The 15,008-nt window shown below is 51.0% G+C and overlaps 1 protein-coding gene across 1 annotated transcript; it reads left to right on the top strand.

The window, feature by feature from the left end:
• Window positions 1-3,522: 3,522 nt before the first annotated feature.
• On the top strand, window positions 3,523-14,974 carry LOC123397940 (5'-nucleotidase domain-containing protein DDB_G0275467). The gene is made up of 13 exons (XM_045092452.1): window positions 3,523-3,736; window positions 3,826-3,978; window positions 4,071-4,207; window positions 4,317-4,466; window positions 4,710-4,811; window positions 5,345-5,509; window positions 5,693-5,803; window positions 6,439-6,536; window positions 6,703-6,826; window positions 7,160-7,249; window positions 7,348-7,392; window positions 13,950-14,270; window positions 14,593-14,974. The coding sequence occupies exons 1-13, from the start codon at window positions 3,649-3,651 to the stop codon at window positions 14,620-14,622; spliced, it is 1,614 nt and encodes a 537-aa protein (XP_044948387.1). The 5' UTR covers window positions 3,523-3,648; the 3' UTR covers window positions 14,623-14,974.
• The last annotated feature ends 34 nt before the right edge of the window (window positions 14,975-15,008 follow it).

The raw sequence follows: 15,008 nt of genomic DNA, 5'->3' as shown, positions 1-15,008 counted from the left end.
CACACCAGCCCTTAGTGGGCTGGTGGGACAGCCCAAGAAGGCCCTATGCGCCATAGGAAGAAAATCAAAGAGAAAAGAAAAAAAAGGAGGAGGTGGGAAAGGGAAGAAGGACTCCACCCACCAAACCAAGTTGGACTCGGTTTGGGGGGGGAGACCTTCCCCCCTTGGCTCGACCGACCCCCTTGGGGCTCCTTGAGCCCCAAGGCAAGGCTCCCCCTCTTCCCCCTATATATACGGAGGTTTTAGGGCTGATTTGAGATGACTTTTCCACGGCAGCCCGACCACATACCTCCACGGTTTTTCCTCTAGATCGCGTTTCTGCGGAGCTCGGGCGGAGCCCTGCTGAGACAAGATCATCACCAACCTCCGGAGTGCCAGCACGCTGCCGGAGAACTCTTCTACCTCTTCGTCTCTCTTGCTGGATCAAGAAGGCCGAGATCATCGTCGAGCTGTACGTGTGCTGAACGCGGAGGTGCCGTCCGTTCGACGCTAGATCGTGGGACTGATCGCGGGACGGTTCGCGGGGCGGATCGAGGGACGTGAGGACGTTCCACTACATCAACCACGTTCACTAACGCTTCTGCTGTACGGTCTACAAGGGTACGTAGATCACACATCCCCTCTCGTAGATGGACATCACCATGATAGGTCTTCGTGCGCGTAGGAAAATTTTGTTTCCCATCCGACGTTCCCCAACACTGAAATGCTGTGAATTAAGCTCTGAAGTGCTGTGAAAAACCAGAGATGACAATAGGTTTAACATGTGTGACACCTAAGCCTTCTGCGCCACACATGTGCAACGCCCAAGCTTCAGGCGCCACACATGCTCAACCTACTGCCATCTCACTTGGTTAAACTTTTGTGTGTTATGTCTTGCTAATATTTTTTCCTGGATATATAACCTAAGTGGTACCTACTAAACTAGTGGAGTTTAGTGGATATACAATCCAAATTAGTGGATATACAACCGCGTTAAGTATGCCTTGATGAGGATCCGATATGACAAAGATTTCCCTTTCAGACAGTAATACTCTGGTTCTCAAAATATGCAAGAACCATTCCCAGTTAACATTGGTCTCCGCATCAACCAAAGCAAAAGCCAAAGGCATCAACCGGTTATTGACATCACTTGCTATTGCAACCAACAAAGTGCCCTTGAATTGTCCGGTCAAAAACGTGCCATCGATGGAGATGATCGGCTCACACTGCTGAAAAGCCCTCACACATTGCTCAAACGCCCAAAATGCACGACCAAATACGCTGACCCTCTTTCCATTGTGAATCCTTGTTTTCTCCCCGTACGGCTCGACCACATGAACCATGTCCGGGTTAGTGGCGGCAATAGCTCCCAACAACCTAGGTAGTCGGTTGTATGCTTGCTTCCAATCACCATACAACATCTTGAATGCGGCTTGCTTCGCTTTCCATGCCTTCCCATATTTCACCTTGTAGTGAAAGAGGGCTTTCACAAGGTCTTGTACGTTTTTTATGCTCATTGTAGGAAGAGAGGAGATGGAGTTGGAAAGCCTATAAGCGATGAACTCGGAGGTGAGTTGTCTATGGTTTTGCGACGAAAGCTTGCCATCAACCCTCTTGCCTCGACACGTGTGAGGCATACAACTGACAATGTTCCATCCTGGACCTCCTTTCCATGGTCTTGCACGGACAATCCATCGACACCCTGAATACTCACATGCAACCATGTAACACGGCTTCATGTTTGAATGAACGTGCGGCCTATAATGTGTAACAGAATATTCATCCAACCACATCTTCAGTTCAAGGAATGTTTCGAACTTTGACCCCGGCAAAATAATATTCTTCCCATGTTTGTCCCGGTGAGAAGGTGGCCTAAATCCAAACAATATGCCTTCGCCTCCGTCAACCACGGCTTCATCCGCAAGGCTAAGATCCTCGAACAATGGTGTCCGGTGATCCCGCCCTAATACCTTTGTGAAAGCTTCAACCTCCTTTGCCGTGAACCCTTCCTCATCAACTTTTTCATCGGGACCCTCATCTCCCGACTCGGATGCATAGCCACGTGAGTACGGGATAGAATGGTCCATTGTCTCTTGCAAATTATATTTGTCCAAATCACCAAGACTGTTGTCATGGAGAACAATATCATCATTCTCATCATCATCATGCTCATCATTCTCCTCTAGCAATGGTTCATGTTGGATACTCAATTGTTGTGTTGAAAGAGGTTCAATGTTGGCCTCTTCGTTGATGCGTGGAGGACTTGCTTCACCAATCGGAGAGGCAACCCAGTTCAAATCCAAGTGCAAGTTAGGAACATTTATTTTGATGGCAAACAACTCTAGAGCCTTGCCTAGTGATCCGGCCACTGTATCCTTGTATGCAAGCCAACGTTGCTTGGAGTTGACACGCATGGACATGGACTTTCAACGAATGTGCATTCCGAATCCCACATTATGCCTACCATCAAACTCAACAACATCATTATGGTCCATCCAATTCAAATCTTTTCGAACTTGTTTCAACAATTCAGCATAGCTAGGACAGAAATCGAACACCATGTCAAGCTCATCCGGGTCCGAATCAATATTGCCTTTTAAAAAGGCATCCTTGTCCACGTGATGAACATAAACACATGTTCTTTCCATCCCTAAACAACACAACATACACTATTTTCTATAAGCAATCATCTAAATACTATAAAATCTACTTAATAAATATAAACCCCATTCCTAACTTCCAAACATCCATAATCCTAACCCCATCTTACCCCTAACCCTAACCCTAGCCTAACCCTAACACAACCATAATGCAAACATCCAAACAACCCTAATCCTAACCCCATCATACCCCTTGTCCTAACATACAAACAAATACAACAATATCATATACAACCCACATTTCATGAAAAACTAGGGTTTCCTCACATTTGCAAAAAAGTGACCAAATGAGTTTTTTTTTGGGACGAGAAGGAGGGGATCGGGGGGGGGGGGGGATTACCTTAAGGAAGGGATTGGACAACAAATGCCCGGATCAAACCTTAAGATCTCTTGATTTGGAGAGGTATTTGAGGAAGGGAACGACTTGAACACGAACTGTGAAGTGAATTTAAGGGGGTGAATGAGGAGGGGGTGTGAGAGGGGGCTGGCCCGTGGCTGGATAAGTCACAGCGTGGCGCCTAAGCGTTCGGTGCCACAGTGCAGAGTGTGCAACGCCTGAGGCTTAGGCGTCGCACCGCGTGGGATGGGGCCATCGTGGCCGGGCGTGTGGCGCCGACGTCTTAGACGTCACACAGTCTAATGTGACGCCTAGGTGTCGGACGCCATACAAAAGGGTCAGTTGGATGGATTTTTTTTCTTTCGAGTTTACTTTGCGAGTTCTTTCATACCAGGGTCAATTTTAACGCGTCAAACAGGACGCACACTCTTTTGAACTTCTTTTAGCTTTCACGGTCACGGGGCCTTGGCGTGGGAAAGTGTGGGGCGGTTCGGGCTTTTGCACAACACCGAGAAAAGCCCCCTTCCCACGTGGCCGACACGAGCCAACTCGCTCCCGCACGTCAGCGGCCGCACCGCACCGCGTCACTTTCCACCGCCCCTAGTAAAACCAGCCTCCTCCCGCCTTCTCCCCGCTCTTCTCCCCTCGCCGGCGATCGGTCGGCCGACCGAGATGGCGGCAGCGGCCGCGCGTCTCCGCCTCCTCGCCTCATGCCTCCTCTTGCCGGCGCCCTCCACGACGGCCCCGCGGCACATGCGAGGTCAGCCTGCCCGTCACACCGCGCCTGCCTTCAGCCCGTTCGACGTAATGCCGCTCCGCAGGATGACCGGGGTTCTCCTCTTGTTCCAGGTCTCCGAGGCCTGAGCACGCTCTCCTCGACTCTCGGGTCGGGCGCCGGCGAGGACGAGATCGAGCGCATCCGCCGCGAGTTCGAGGACGCCAAGCGCAACTACCTCAGCATCCCCGCCGCCATCAAGGACATGCCCAAGATGAACCCGCAAGGTCTGGGCGTTCGCTCCTCCCGTCTTGTCGCTTTAGAGTGTACCATATGGAAATGGTTACTGAATTTGCTGGTTGGGTTCGGGGGGCGCCAGGCATCTACGTGAACAAGAACGTCAAGCTGGACGACCTACAAGTCTATGGGTTCGACTACGATTACACGCTGTCGCACTACTCCGACCACCTGCAGTGCTTGATCTATGATCTCGCCAAGAAGCACTTGGTCAATGAGGTTTGGCTGTTCTCCGTTCTTGATGTTTTTTTATTGCATTGCTCATTTGCTGAATTGGGGGTATATATGTGGGCTGTGAGTGCCTGAATGGTGGTGATTCTCTGTGCAGTTGAAGTATCCAGAGAGCTGCTTGCAGTACGACTACGACAGTAGCTTTCCTGTCAGGGGCCTTTACTATGACAAACTAAAAGGTTGCCTTCTGAAGCTTGATTTCTTCGGTTCTATTGAACCCGATGGCTGCTTCTTTGGACGACGAAAGGTGAGGAGTTCACTAAACTTTCTATCAGCATTCACATGTAAAATGTAGGGTCTTACAAATGTGACCATTCCGTATGTGATTGGTTGCCTTGCCCTGGTTTGACTGTTGAATTCAAGCTTGGACATTGGGTCTAGTGGACCTTTAATGGTGCTGCTAGAACATTTTACTGATTTGGAAGTTAAATGCAGACAATATATGTTCGTCCTGGTGTTGGAAAATCTTACATGGGTGTTTGTTGACCAGCTAAGTTCGACTGAGATAAAAGAACTCTATGGCACAAGACATATCGGAAGAGATCAAGCTCGTCAGCTTGTTGGGCTGATGGATGTCTTCTGTTTTAGTGAGGTAATTTTGAATTGATCCAAGCCTTCTCTCATATCCATTTTGTTCACTTCTTTTCATATCATAGTTTTCTTAAGTAGTAAAGCACTATCGGTAGTCGTTACACATAGTTGAGTTAAGTAGCGCGCACACACAATATACTTTTGAATTAGCAAAGCACTATCACTGGTCAGTACTCAGTACACATCTGGACTAAGTAGTGCACACACAATATCTCCCATGTTGTTAATGCTGGATGTATAGATGATGGATGTTTTATCTGTAGGATATTCATACACATCTTATATGTGTCTGATAATTCTCGCTGGGAAGATAATTGTGCATGTCATTGTGAGTGCTCACCTCCCTTGCAAAGATATATTCCACAGTCATCTGCCCTAGGTCGTTCATAAAACACTAAGAGTTATCCTGCACTCAGTTATAGCTTCATATACTATGTACAGCTTAATGGACTGTAATGATATTCATACCATATAGGACAACTGAACTTGACTTTTCACCAACTGTATCTGACAATAAAACACTCATTTCTACAGGCATGCCTCATTGCAGATATTGTTCAGCACTTCGTAGATGCCAAGCTGGAGTTTGATGCTCCTTATGTATACGAGGATGTAAACCAAGCGATTCAGCATGTCCACAGAAGTGGTTTAGTTCACAGAAAAGTTCTGTCAGAGCCTCAGAAATTTCTGTTAAAAAATGTAAGCATCACTGCATCAGATTATGGCGAATACTGCTCCCTCCCCCCTCTTTTGAGCTGAAATCTTGTTCGCTAACGCTTTAACCTGATACTTTTTCTCGTCTTATGACATTCTTTTATGTGGTCATGTTTTTTTAATCAATGCAACTTAAACCATTGCCTTATTTCGTTTTTTGACTCGCAGAGCCAGGTGTTTCGTTTCTTAAAGACGCTACGAGAGAAGGGGAAAAAACTGTTTCTTCTTACCAACTCACCTTTCTACTTTGTGGATGGAGGGATGAGTTATTTGCTAGAGGTCCTTTCTATATTTAAATATGTTTTTGTGCTTTGTCCATGCATAGTTTACCATTAAAACGAAAAATAATTCTAGTTGAAGTTGAGAATTTGATATCCAATATTTCAGTTCAGTATAAGAGATTTTTATGCTGCCTTGACCCATTGAAGCATATTTGTGAAACTATCAAGCAAATTTTCAGCATGTAAATTCTTCATTTGTTTCCATATTTCTTTGATACTCCCTCCATTTTTATATACAAGGCCACTTCATTTTTCATGTCAAACTTTGACTTATAATTTTGGTGAAGAAAAGATGAGCTGTATGTCATAAGAAATATATTATTGAAAAGTTCTTTCAAATGTGCATCCGATGGCATACTTTTTATGGCATATAATTCACATTTTGCTGGTAAAATTAATAGTCAAAATTAGACATAAAAATGTGAAGTAGCCTTGTATTAGTAGATGGAGGGAGTAGCTTATTTTACTACTACATCGTAGTTGTAGCTTATATTGTTCTGCCATTCTCGTTATTTTCCTCATGAGACGGTTGTTGCAAATATAAAGGGTATCATGTGTGATTTCTTTCTCTGGCCATTCTTCTTCTCCATTCACATATTGTCAACTTTACCTGTCCATTGGTTGGTTGAGCAGGACCAGCATTTTGATGGGAATTCTTGGAGGGAGCTTTTTGACGTTGTGATTGCGCAGGCAAATAAACCAAGTTTCTATAATTCAGACCACCCATTCAGGTTCTGTGAAATATTTCTACACGACGAGAAAAATAAAGTATTCATTTTATCCTTAGCAAAGTACTAGGTCTTAGCAGGCTGTGTATTGATGCAAGTTGTCAAATGTTCTGCACAATCATTCCACTCCCATTCTGGATTCCTAATTAAGTTTCCTGGCTATCTATAGGGTGTATGACACTGAAAAGGACACCTTAGCATTTACTGCAGTTGACAAGTTTCTGCCAAATGAAGTCTATTACCATGGATGTTTAAAATCCTTTCTGCAGATTACAAAGTGGAGAGGCCCAGAGGTTGGTGTTTTGAATCTCAAGAAGTATCATTTTCCTCTATATATGTTCACCCAGCTTAAACTTTTCTGTCTAATGGTAGTTGATTTCCTACTGAATAGTGGAAGCTGTCACACGAGTTATGTTCATCTGTTGCATTTTTAGTCTTTTTTACTATGTTTCATGCTTAATCTAATTAGGTAATTCCATAACCTTATCATATGTGAAGTTATTGCAGAGGCCACCATAGATAACCTGATCCCTTTCACACTCACTAACACATGTTTATTCAATACTGACTTTTGGACATTCTCCACATAAGTATGTCATCTCCGGTCTTTTTTGAACATGTTTTAGGTGATATACTTTGGTGATCATCTCTTCAGCGACTTGAGAGGGCCTTCCAAAGCTGGTTGGCGAACAGCTGCCGTAATTCGTGAACTTGAGGTAGGTGCAAGATTACATATGCCAGTAGTCTGTGACGTATAAGCAGCACTATCTTTTTCCAGCAATCTAACATATTAAGATTTTACGCTTGACTTCAGGATGAAATAGGAATCCAGAATGGTGACAGCTACCGGTTCCAACAGGTTTGTATATAATATGCCTGTAGAATTTGTAACTGATTTTCTCTTTCAACAGCATTGCTACTGCCATGCGCATGTTAGTCTAGCCCATTAGGGACCGTGCACCATGGAAAGCAGCCTCATGGTAGAGGCTAGGGTTCTACCAGGTCTCGGACGTAGGTTGTAGGGGTGGAAGTGCGGCCGGCCCGGCTGGGGACGCAGGCGCCGGCGGTTGGGCGCTGTCGCTGAGAGAGAGAGAGAGAGGCGGCTAAGGCAGGGCGGCTAGGGTTTGGGCTCCCGTCTCCTGAGGGAGACGACAACAAAATACTGTTTATTGTCTGATTAATATCGAAGGGGTACATGTGTTTATATAGGAGGACAACCTCCACTAAACCCTAGATAACTTGGGCTAAGCCCCTAATGCGTCCCACTATTGGGCCTCTTCCATGCATACTGGAGTCCGACCATAACATCTCTCCTTGCCTTCTCAAACAGCTCATCCTCGAGCTGAGCATCTGGAAACTGCTGGCGGAAATCGTCGAGCTTCTCCCAAGTCGCTTCCTCCTCTGGCAGGCCGGCCCACTGTACCAAGACATGCCAGACGCCGCGACGCTGCTGCGCGTGCAGCACCTTCGCCACCTGTGCGGGAGCTGGAAGGAGGCGGCCATCCGAAGTAGGAGGAAGGGCCCACGTCGCTGCAGGAGGGTCCCCGCGGTAGGCCTTCAGTAAGCCGACATGGAAGACGTCGTGGAGGCGAGAACCAGCTGGCAGCTCCAAGCGGTATGCGAGTGTGCCGACACGCTCCAGCACACGAAAGGGACCGGCGTAGCGAGGTCCCAATTTGTGCTTGGAGCACGGGTCCAGAGACTGCGTGGTCCTGTGGAGGAGGCGCAACCACACCCAATTGCCCACCGCGAACTCCGCCTCGCGATGATGAGCGTCGTAGTACTTCCGGGCCAGCTGTTGTGCTTGGAGAAGACGCTGGCGTGCCTCAGCCAGAATGTCGTCGCGGGTGTGGAGTAAGTCGCCCGCCGTCTCGGACCGAGCCGTCCCAGGCTCGGAAGGGAGCATCGTCGGAGGTGGGCGCCCGTAGACCACCTCGAAAGGCGTGGTTCGCAGGGCGGAGTGATAGGAGGTGTTGTAGCAGTACTCCGCCCACGTCAACCAGTCCACCCAAGCTCGTGGACGATCACCAGTAACACAACGCAGGTACATGGCGATCACCTTGTTGACCACCTCGGATTGGCCGTCCGTCTGAGGGTGGAACGCCGTGCTCATGCGGAGCTTCACGCCCCCAACCGAAAGAGATCCCGCCAGACATGTCCCGTGAACACGGGATCACGATCGCTGACGATGGACGAAGGAAAACCGTGGAGGCGGACGATGCCGGCGAAGAAGGCCCGCGCCACGGAGGCGGCTGTATATGGATGACCCAGGGCGATGAAGTGCGCGTACTTGGAGAAGCGATCAACCACCGTGAGGATGACGGACTTGCCGCCCACCTTGGGAAGGCCCTCGATGAAGTCCATGGAAATATCCGCCCACACCTGGGAGGGTACGTCCAGCGGCTGCAGTAGACCCGCGGGTCGTAGTGTCGCCGTCGTGTTCCACTGGCACGTCACGCACGACCGCACCCAGTCGCGGACCATCGCGCCATCACCGGGGATGTAAAAATCAGCATGGAGACGATGGAGAGTCTTCTGCACGTCCTCGTGCCCTGCAGAGTGCGCCAAGGTCAGGACCTGGTGGTGCAGGTCGCCATGGTCGGGCACGAAGATACGACGGCCATGGAGGAGCAGCCCCTCGTCCAGGCGCCAGGGCGCTGCCAGCTCGCCGGCGTCAAGGCGCTGGCGCAGGCCCTGCGCGTCCGCGGCCGTCGAAGTTGCCCGACGAATGTCGTCGATGAAGGCGAAAGATGGCCCGGAGCGGATGCACATGATAGTGCCAGCCATGGCGACGTCGTCCGCGACATCCTCAGTGTCGCGGCGGGACAAGGCGTCAGCGACCGTGTTGAGACGGCCGGGGCGGTACTCAACGGTGAAGTCGAAGCCGAAGAGCTTGCTGATCCACTGGTGCTGCGGAACGGTGGAGAGGCGCAGGTCCAGCAAGAACTTGAGGTTGTAGTGGTCCGTGCGCACACGGAACGACTGGCCCCAAAGATAAGGCCGCCAGTGGCGCACCGCCTGAACCAGCCCAATAAGCTCGCGCTCGTAGGCCGCGAGCTTGTGATGGCGAGCGGCGAAGGGGCGGTTGAAGAAGGCGAGCGATCCCTCGCCCTGGTGGAGGACGGCGCCGAAGCCGATGCCAGAGGCGTCGCAGTCCACCACGAACGGCATATCGAAGTCCGGCATCTGGAGGACGGGTCCCGTCGTGAGCGCCTGCTGGAGAGCCTCTAATGCCGTAGTCGCCTCCTCGTCCTAGGAGAAGGCGTCGCGTTGAAGGAGACGCGACAGTGGCGCGGCGATGAGGCCGAAGTCCTGGATGTACTTCCGGTAGTAGCCGGCGAGGCCTAAGAAGCCGCGGAGCGCCCGCGGTGACCGTGGGGTCGGCCACGCGGCGACGGCGGCGACCTTGTCCGCATCCATCGCTACCCCGTCCGCCGAGATGGCGTGCCCCAGGTACGCGACGGAGGTCGTGCCGAACGAGCACTTCGAGCGCTTGAGGTGAAGACGATGCGCTCGAAGCTCGTTGAAGATGATGGCCATGTGCTGTAGGTGCTCCGCCCAAGATGCACTGTAGATAAGAATGTCATCAAAGAAAACAAGCACAAGCAGCGCAAGTATGGGCTGAGCACGTCGTTCATCAGGGCCTAGAAGGTCGCCAGCGCGTTGGAGAGGCCGAACGGCATCACCAGGAACTCGAAGTGGCCATGGTGAGTGCGGAACGCCGTCTTCTCGATGTCGTCAGATGCACCTGATGGTAGCCCGAGCGAAGGTCGAGCTTGGTGAAGAAGCGCGCTTCGTGTAGCTCGTCCAAGAGCTCATCCATGACGGGGATGGGGAACTTGTCCTTGGACGTCAGGGCGTTGAGGGCGCGGTAGTCGATGCAGAAGCGCCATGTGTCGTCGGCCTTGCGCACAAGGAGCACCGGGGCGGAGAACGGCGATGTCGAAATCCGGATGATGCCCTGCGCGAGCATGACCGCCACCTGACGCTCGAGCTCGTCTTTCTGCAGCTGAGGGTATCGGTACGGGCGCACGGCGACAGGCGCCGTGTCCGGCAACAGGTGGATGCGGTGGTCACAGGGCCGCGCGGGAGGGAGGCCCTGTGGCTCGTCGAAGATGTCGCTGTGCTGCTGCAGGAGGTCGGCCAGGAGGGGATGCGCCTCGTCCAGTGCGGCCACCATCAACTGGAGCTGCGGAGTCGTGGCGTCGGAGCCGCCGATGCCCGTCCACTGAACGCGACGTCCGCCCTCGCGCCAGAAAATGAGGGACAATACATCGAGGTCCCAAAGGATGGGCTGAGAGTGGATAGGAAGTCGATGCCGAGGATGAAGTCGTAGCAGCCCAGGTCGATGCCGACGCAGTCGATGGAGAACGGCTCGTCGCCGATGAGGACGGGAACCTGCCGCGCCACGCCCTGGCAAGCAAGGCGGTCCCCGTTGGCGACGGTGACGCTGAACTTCTCCGAGCCCGCCGGTTGGAGTGCGAGGCGGCGCATGGCGTCCCCGGACAGGAAGTTGTGCGTCGAGCCCGTGTCCACGAGCGCGGTGAGACGCTCCCCGTTGATCGTCACCGGAAGCAGCATCGTCTTTGCCGGCTTGATGCCAGCCAGGGCATGAAGGGAGACGATGAAGGCGGTCCCATCGACCGGCCCGTAGGTTGTGACGCCGGCCTCGGAGAGTGGTGGCGTCGAGCTCCGCGGTGAGGGCCTCCACCTCCGCGTCGTCGACGGTCTCCAAGTAGAACAAGCGGGCGCACGTATGACCCGGCGCATACGGCTCGTCGCAGTTGAAGCACAGGCCCTTGCGGCGCCGCTCGAGCTGCTCGGCCGACGTCAAGCGCCGGAAGGTGCGTGTCGGCGCGGGGGCAGCCGCAGTAGTGGCCGGCAGGGCGGGGCGTGTCGGGGTGGCGGCCGCCGGGGCGGGGCGGGTCGGGGGACGCCTGCCGCGGCCCGGGAACGCCTGTTGCAGGGCGTTGGCGCGCTGCTCGTACGCGCGCACGTAGTACATGGCCGTCTGCAGGTCCTGGGGGTCGCGCATCTCGACGTCGATGCGGATGTTGTCGGGAAGGCCGCCGACAAAGAGCTCGGCGCGTTGGCGAGCCGTGACGCCAGGCGCATGGCAGGCCAACGTCTGGAAGCGGTCGGTGAAGTCCTGCACCGAGATGGTGAAGGGGAGGCACCGGGCTCGGCCAGGCGGCTCCCACGTAAGGGGGGCCGAACCGGAGGAGACACAGGTCGCGAAAGCGCTTCCACGGAGGCATCCCCCCCTCGTCCTGCTCGAGGGCGTAGTACCACGTCTGTGCGGCGCCACGGAGGTGGTAGGAGGTGATCCACGTGCGGTCGGACGCCATGGTCCGTTGCCCCCTGAAAAACTGGTCGCACTGATTGAGCCAGTTCAGGGGGTCGACGGTGCCGTCGTAGGTGGAGAACTCCAGCTTGGTGAAGCGGGGCGGCTGCTGCACGTGCGGCGAGGCCGCGTAGGCGCCCTCGTGGCGATCCAGCGCGGCGGAAGGAGGTTGCTGCGGCACCACGGAGCTCCCGGCGTACGGGTCAGTATACCCGCTGAAGCGCCCGAAGGTGGTGGCGGGCGGCTGCAACACCGTCGGCTGTAGCGGCGCCGTCGTGTAGGTCGGCGTGTCGATCCACGTCGGCAGCGGGGACGGCGACGACGGCCACCTTACCTGGTTGATCGGCAGGCCCTGGGGCGCGACGGTGGCCGGGGGCGGTGGCAGTGGTGGCGGGGTCGCGTACGGAGCCTGGAGGAAGGTTCGAGACCGCCAGGGTGAGGTCGCGGATCGCCGAGGACATCTCCGCCGGGGAGAGGACGGGGGCGGCTTCGGCCGCCAGGGCCGCAGTACCGGAGGCGGCCGGGCCTGAGGTGGCCGGCGGCGGCGACTGGTGCGGCTGCTGCGAGGTGGCGGGGAAGGCGGTGGTGGCAGTGGTGGTGGTGGTGGAAAGGTCCGACAAACTCATCGAACCCAAGCAATCTGATACCAAATTGGTAGAGGCTAGGGTTCTACCAGGTCTCGAACGTAGGTTGTAGGGGTGGAAGTGCGGCCAGCGTGGCTGGGGACGCAGGCGCCGGCGGTTGGGCGCCGTCGCTGAGAGAAAGAGAGAGAGAGAGGCGGCTAAGGCAGGGCGGCTAGGGTTTGGGCTCCCGTCTCCTGAGGGAGACGACAACAGAATAATGTTTATTGTCTGATTAATATCGAAGGGGTACATGTGTTTATATAGAAGGACATCCTCCACTAAACCCTAGATAACTTGGGCTAAGCCCCTAATGCGTCCCACTATTGGGCCTCTTCGGTGCATACTGGAGTCCGACCATAACACCTCACCTGCTCGAGCTAGCGGCAACAACAACTTGCTCATCAACTCTTTGTATTAGCTGGTATCTTATCTCACTAGTTCATATGTTAGGATTGTTATTAATAGACTGACCTGTCTATAATTAGGAGAGCCTCTATCTATGAAGGGCTATTGTGATCGTTGGCATTAGGCATGAAGATCTCCACCTAGTCAGCCAGTGCATAGTGTCATCTTTCTCCTAAGATCTCTTCTCTTCAGCCTTTCCTACGCCCTCTGGCCCTCCCCAATGCGGCAATTGACCCAAAGAACTAAGACACGTCACAGCTGTATAATATAAATAGTATTTGAAGGGCCAATATTCAATACAATGCCTAGCTGGATTAAATAAAGGAAAACTTTAAGCCAAAATATAAAGTAATACAGATCCCAATAATCATCTCTTTACACATAGTATCTAGATAAGATAGTAAATATCATATCTCAATAAATTTGTTATCTGGTCTGCAAAATAGCAGGTACATGCAAGTTCTGTTTCATATAGATTAGCAGTTACATCCTAGTATGGAATGGCTCCTACATTCTAGTATGTGATCACCTATAATTTATCATCAGTTCTTCGAACTCAGCACTACTGTTACTATCATTTGCAGTTGCAAATAACGGTTGTTCCCTCCAAATTTACACAAAATATTGTGAATTTGGCATCAGAACTAAGAAGGAAACTAATAAATATATATCAGTAAAACTAATAGGGTTGACTGTATCAACTTATGGAATTATGTTTAGGAGGTTTTTATTAAGGTAAGTGTTTAGGAGACTTGCTTAGGCAGTAGTTATTTGTGGAAGTTATAACGGCTGTCTGAAGTTTCATATGGCACCTGGGGAGTGTGGAGGTAAAACCTAAAGGTCTATCCTACACTCCTACTGGTACATATCCTCTAAACATGGCACAGAGACCCACAAATTGGTCCATCAGACATATGGCAGTACTATTTGTATTCATTAGTATGCTAATTATTCTATTAAATATACAATTTCGTAGTCCATGTTATTCCATCCACTTCATATTGGTGCTTTATCAAATTGCCTGGAATTTATCCTACACTGCAGGCAAAATTAGGTATAATACACGATCTACTTGGGAAAGTTCATGCAACTGTGGTTAGCACTGAGAAAGGCCAAGTTTACAGAACATTGCTTGATGAGTTGAATGCAGAAAGGCGCCAATGTCGATCTGGCATGCGAGATCTGTTTAATAGTTCTTTTGGTGCAACATTCCTTACAGACACAGGAAAGGAATCATCATTTGCCTATCACATTCATCAATATGCAGATATCTACACCAGCAAGCTCGAGAACTTCTTGTCATATGCCCCTGAATCATGGCTTCATCCACCTCACGATATAAAGATCATGCCACATAATGCAAAGGTAGCTTAAATTGTCCCACTTATGCGGTATTCACCTGTTCAGTTTATTTCGATATATGTTTCTTACAGGCAACACCAAGATGATAGCATTCTATTTTTGGCTTCCTACTGCTTAAGAAACAAAATTGGAATTTTTTTGGGGGGTGGGGGTGGGGGGACTCTAGAAATTTCCATGAAATTAAAGGCATAATCTGTCAACTCTTTTCTCCATTGAGATAGCTGGCTTGATTTTTTAGTGCTGTTACATTTTTGTTATTTTGAAATACTAATAAATTGATATGCTACTGATCTTAGAATGATTTCTTGAACATTTCCTGTTGTAGGTGCCAGCGAGTTTGTTCAATGGCTCATAATAGTTCAGGGTATCCATTTCTTGGGGAGAACCATGGTAGTAGTGCAAGACACAGTGTTTTTTCTGTCTGGCCATGGGAGCCCTGTCACTGCATTCGGCTAGGTTATGAAGAAACCAGCAGACTGGATCCAACTGAATAGGCCAGGCATGATGTGCATATTCTTGACTGATGTAAGAACCATCGTCCAAGTGAGTAGGCGATTCTTTTGTATAATATCGCTGTATGATGAGCTTTACTCTCAGTGGCTGCTCCAGCTTGTTTCAACTATGCGTGTCTTCTAAATACATCCAGGCAACGTAACAATCATCTGTAATGGTTGTCAATAAAAGTGCTGGCATATCCATCTTGTTAATCTTCTGTTGTTTTTCAAGATATGTAAAATATTC

Source organism: Hordeum vulgare, chromosome 5H (genome assembly GCF_904849725.1).
Source record: "Hordeum vulgare subsp. vulgare chromosome 5H, MorexV3_pseudomolecules_assembly, whole genome shotgun sequence".
Classification (NCBI taxonomy): domain Eukaryota; kingdom Viridiplantae; phylum Streptophyta; class Magnoliopsida; order Poales; family Poaceae; genus Hordeum; species Hordeum vulgare.
Note: the sequence above shows the minus strand (reverse complement) of the source record. Positions and strands in the feature narration are given on the sequence as shown.

Excerpts from the sequence above, each read along its gene's own strand:
- LOC123397940 (XM_045092452.1), top strand. The coding sequence starts at position 3,649 with ATGGCGGCAGCGGCCGCGCGTCTCCGCCTCCTCGCCTCATGCCTCCTC. Across the intron at positions 4,812-5,344 it reads ATGTCTTCTGTTTTAGTGAG|GCATGCCTCATTGCAGATAT; the intron begins GTAATTTTGAAT and ends TCATTTCTACAG. Across the intron at positions 5,804-6,438 it reads GGATGAGTTATTTGCTAGAG|GACCAGCATTTTGATGGGAA; the intron begins GTCCTTTCTATA and ends TTGGTTGAGCAG.